This window comes from Mus pahari, chromosome 1 (genome assembly GCF_900095145.1).
Source record: "Mus pahari chromosome 1, PAHARI_EIJ_v1.1, whole genome shotgun sequence".
NCBI lineage: Eukaryota > Metazoa > Chordata > Mammalia > Rodentia > Muridae > Mus > Mus pahari.
In genome coordinates this window covers 52,402,257-52,406,583 of record NC_034590.1, presented here as the reverse complement: position 1 = coordinate 52,406,583, position 4,327 = coordinate 52,402,257, and the positions used below count along the sequence as shown (strand labels likewise).

Here is a 4,327-nt window from a genome sequence, read left to right as displayed (position 1 = left end):
GGTAATTTTCGGAAGTGGAAGTGCAGTGGGAAGTGGATAGGATATGGAAGTGAGGTAAAGGTTTGCTAACAGTCATGGTCAAGTTATTATTTTTCCCCTGGGTCTCACTAGGTAACCCTGACTATCCTAGAACTCACTGTGAGTTCACTATGGTACTGAACTCATGGAGCTCTGCCTGCCCCTGGCTCCTGAGTGCTGACACTAAAGGCACACACCACTATAACTGGCCAAGTTCAAGTTTTTAATACACATTAGAGGATAAGACTCGGGAGCTGGCCATGGAAACCCAGGCGTGTATGTAATCCCAGCCCTCAAGAGGCTGAGATAGGAGGTTTAGAAATAAGCTAGTCTGAACTAGATAGCTCAACCCTATTTTTTTTAAAGGCACAGTCAGGAAAAGAATGGGGCTCTTCTTGGCAATAGTCAACGTCCTTTTAAAAAAGCCCCTCCGAGCGAAACCCTCCTAAGCATCAGGTGATGGCTTCACACTTCTCGTTTCTGCTTCTACTCCCCCCCTCCTTATAACAGCGACCCCCCTCTCCAGTCAGCCCTCCTCTCTTTACCTTTCATGCCTTGGGACCCTAAGAAGAAAGCCCTGGTTGGCAGTAACTAAGATTAAGTCTGAATCTGCAGGGCAAACTCCTGATTCAAGACCAACCCTTGCTAGGGAATTCCTTCCTTTCTTCCTATTTTGAAAGATTTTTTTTTTTAAATTTTGTGTGTATGCATGTTTTGGCTGCATGTATGTATGTGCCCCATGTGCAGATAGTACCAATGTATGCCAGAAGAGGCCACCAGATCCCCTAGAATTGAAGTTTCACATGGCTGTGAGCGGTCATGCAGGTGCTGGAACTGAACCATGACCCTCTGGAAGAGCACTTACTGCTCTTCACCGCAGAGCCATCTCATCAACCCCACAAGGAGATTTCTAATAGCCTCAAAATTGACACTTCCTTACAAAGAGCACCCTTGGTATACAAAACCTGCAGGGCAGTAAGCTAGATCCACACATATAAAGTTAAAAATATATGACATAGCTCAATTGGTAAAGGACATGCTGTAAAAGTCTGAGGCTCTCAGATCTATCCAGCACCTACGCTCAATGCCCTGTGTAGAGGCACACGCTTGGAACCCTAGCACGGGAGAGGTAGTTCCTGGGGCTGTGTGGCCAGGAGCTCAGCCTGAGCACAGTTCAGGTCCAATGAGAGGTTCTGTCTCAAAACAATCCCAGGTAACAGGGCCTTAGGAATGACACAGGAGGTTAGTCACTGGCCTCCATAAGTACCTGCACACACACACACACACACACACACACACACACACACACTGAAAGATGTATGGGACTGAGGATGTGGCTCAGTAGTGTGATGCCCTGGCATGCACAAAGGTTTGATCTGAACCCCAACATAAACCGGCCATGTTGGCACTTACTGGTAATCTCAGCACTCAGAAGGCAGAGGCAGGAGGATCAGAAGTTCAAGGTCATCTTCAAATACATTATAAGTTCAAGGCTAGCCTGAGTTCTACGGGATACACACTGTGTGTGTGTGTGTGTGTGTGTGTGTGTGAGAGAGAGAGAGAGAGAGAGAGAGAGAGAGAGAGAGAGAGAGAGAGAGAGAGAGAGATGTGGTATGTGCAGGTACTTATGCAGGGAGCAAACAAGTACATGAGTGATTGTGTACACAGTGCACAGCACGCACAACAGTTTCACTCTGATGGGACAGCTGAAGGTCAGAGGCCTCGAGCTCCAAACACAAAACTGTGTGTGTCCAAGTGTGCTCCCCACACAGACACACACATCTAAGCTGATACCCTTCCTGGCAGTCACTGTCCCTCTTACCAATGGAAGAGACAGCAGGACACTGGGAGATCAGTTTCAGGCCATACTTCCTCAGACTATGTTCTGAAGCCAGAAAAGAGCTTTGCCTTCCTACAGAAGACTCAGACTGGATCTATCATCCTGACCTGATACAAAAGCTAGCAAGATGGAGTTTGACATGGGGCGAGAAGCCTGGGATGCTAACAGCTGGGGCAACATGACAGCAAAACGGTCAGGGCCACACAAATAATGTTCAGTATTTCTTTGAGGGCTCAACCTAGGCTGCAGCCCAAACTGTCTGTCATCACATGTGGAGAAGTATTTCCTCATTTCAAGAGAACAGGAGCACATAGGAAATTAAAGGGAGTGGGACAATCAAATCGTATAATAATATGTATAAAATGTAATAGACAAGCCCTGACTTCCTACCTTCCCCTCCTACACTTCATTCTTGACCTGCACAGGACTCTAACAAGATGACGGTGCCCTAGAAATGATGACAAACAGGGTATGGTTCTGGCAAAAACTCACCAAGAGTATTTAGGAAAAATGCTTCTTTTAAAGGGACAACACGGGGGGGGGGGTTAGGGGGCAACGGTGGGAGGGGGAATTCTCCCTGCAGAGTCAGCGCAGCATTTCCTTCTCTTTTCTGCCACTTCAGTAAAGTTTCTCTTTCAGGTGCGTCCTCTGATGTGTGATAAAGTTGGAGCTATTGCTGAAGCCTTTGCCGCACTCGGGGCATCTGTAGGGCTTCTCTCCCGTGTGAGTGCGCTGGTGTATAATGAGAACTGAGTTCCAACTGAAGCCCTTCCCGCACTCAGGACACCTGTAAGGCTTGTCTCCCAAGTGCGCTCGCTGGTGCATCACCAGAATGGAGCCCCGGCTGAAGCTCTTGCCACACATGAGGCATTTGTAGGGCTTCTCCCCGGTGTGCGTTCGCTGGTGCACCACGAGCTGCGAGCGCTGGCCGAAGCCCTTCCCACAGTCGCCGCATTTGTAGGGCTTCTCCCCGGTGTGGGTCCGCTGGTGCTTGATGAGGTTGGAGCTCCAGCTGAAGCTCTCGCCGCACGTGAGGCACTCGTAGGGCTTCTCCCCGGTGTGCATGCCCTGGTGTGCAATCAGGCTGGAGCTCTGGCTGAAGCTCTTGCCACACACCCCACACTTGTACGGCTTCTCCACCAGGTGGGTCCGCCGGTGAGTGGCCAGATTGGAGCTGCGGCTGAAGCTTTTGCCGCACTCGCTGCACTGATAGGGCTTCTCCCCCGTGTGTGTTCTCCGGTGGGTAATGAGCGCTGAGCTCTGGCTGAACTTCTGTCCGCACTCGGTACATTTGTATGGTTTCTCTCCCGTGTGGATTCTCTGGTGTCTGATCAGGTTGGAGTTGTAACTAAAGCTTTCGCCACATTCCTTGCACGCGTAGGGTTTTTCTCCAGTGTGAATTCCCTGGTGAGTATTAAGGCTGGACCGGTTGCCAAAGCTCTTTCCACACTCAGGGCACGAGTACGGCTTTTCACCTGTGTGCGTGCGCTGATGGGCAATGAGGTTGGGGCTCCTGCTGAAGCTCTTGCCACACTCGGCACACTGGAAAGGCTTCTCGCCTGTGTGGATCCTCTGGTGCGTGATAAGGTTCGCACTCCGGCTAAAGCTCTTCCCGCAGTCCCTGCATTTGTAGGGTTTCTCTCCAGTGTGAGTCGTTTGGTGTCTACTAAAGTTCGAACCGTCACTAAAGCTCTTCCCACATTCATCACATTTGTAGTATTTCTCTCCTGTGTGGGTCCGTTCATGGGTGATGAGGTGGGATTTCCGGCTAAAAGTTTTCCCACACTGGGGACATTCATACGGCTTCTCACCCAGGTAGGTGCCCTGAAGGCCTATTAGCTGTCCAACTTCCCTTCCTTCAGATGGCACGTCCCTGAGGTCCTCACCTGGGGCATGTCCCTGGGCGCCTCCGGAGCCACAGTCTCTCTCAAAGTCACTCTCCCCATCGGACTGCTGACCTCCTCCCCCTCCAGAGATGTTCAAGAACATCTCATGTGACTCCACACCCTCAAACATGTCTTGATTTGAGTTCTCCCCGTTCTCACTCTGTACCTCAAAATCTGAAAGGAAGAAAAAACAAAGATAAAGGAGATGGGCAGCAGCGTGGCGGGAGGGTGCTGGCCACCAAGTCTGACAGCCTGAGAGAACCAGCTCCAGCAAGCTGTCCTCTGATCTCCACACATATGCTTACGCTCACACGCGCGCGCGCGCACGCGCACACACACACACACACACACACACACACATTTTTAAATGAAAATGAAGAGGACTGGGAGATGACTTAGTTGGTAATGTACTTCCTTGGCAGCAGCAGGACCTGGCCTAGCTGTGGAGGTGTGTGCTTGTAATGTCAGTGCTGAGGAAGGAGAGACAGGCAGATCCCTAGGATTTGATGGCCAGCCAGACTATTTCACATGGCAAACTCCAAGTCAGTGAGATCCTGTCTCAAAAAAGAGAGGGGGGGGGGGG

General features: G+C 50.5%; 1 protein-coding gene across 3 annotated transcripts in view; it reads right to left on the bottom strand.

Moving 5' to 3' along the window:
- Positions 1-2,358: 2,358 nt before the first annotated feature.
- The window catches only part of Zscan2 (zinc finger and SCAN domain containing 2), a 16,346-nt gene continuing 14,377 nt past the window's right edge, over positions 2,359-4,327 (bottom strand). For all 3 annotated transcript variants that reach the window (XM_029531513.1, XM_029531506.1, XM_021203281.2), the window contains exon 3: positions 2,359-3,918. In XM_029531513.1, coding sequence (XP_029387373.1) covers positions 2,477-3,918 — 1,442 coding nt within the window. In that variant the 3' untranslated portion in view covers positions 2,359-2,476. The remainder of the gene's footprint in view (positions 3,919-4,327) is intronic.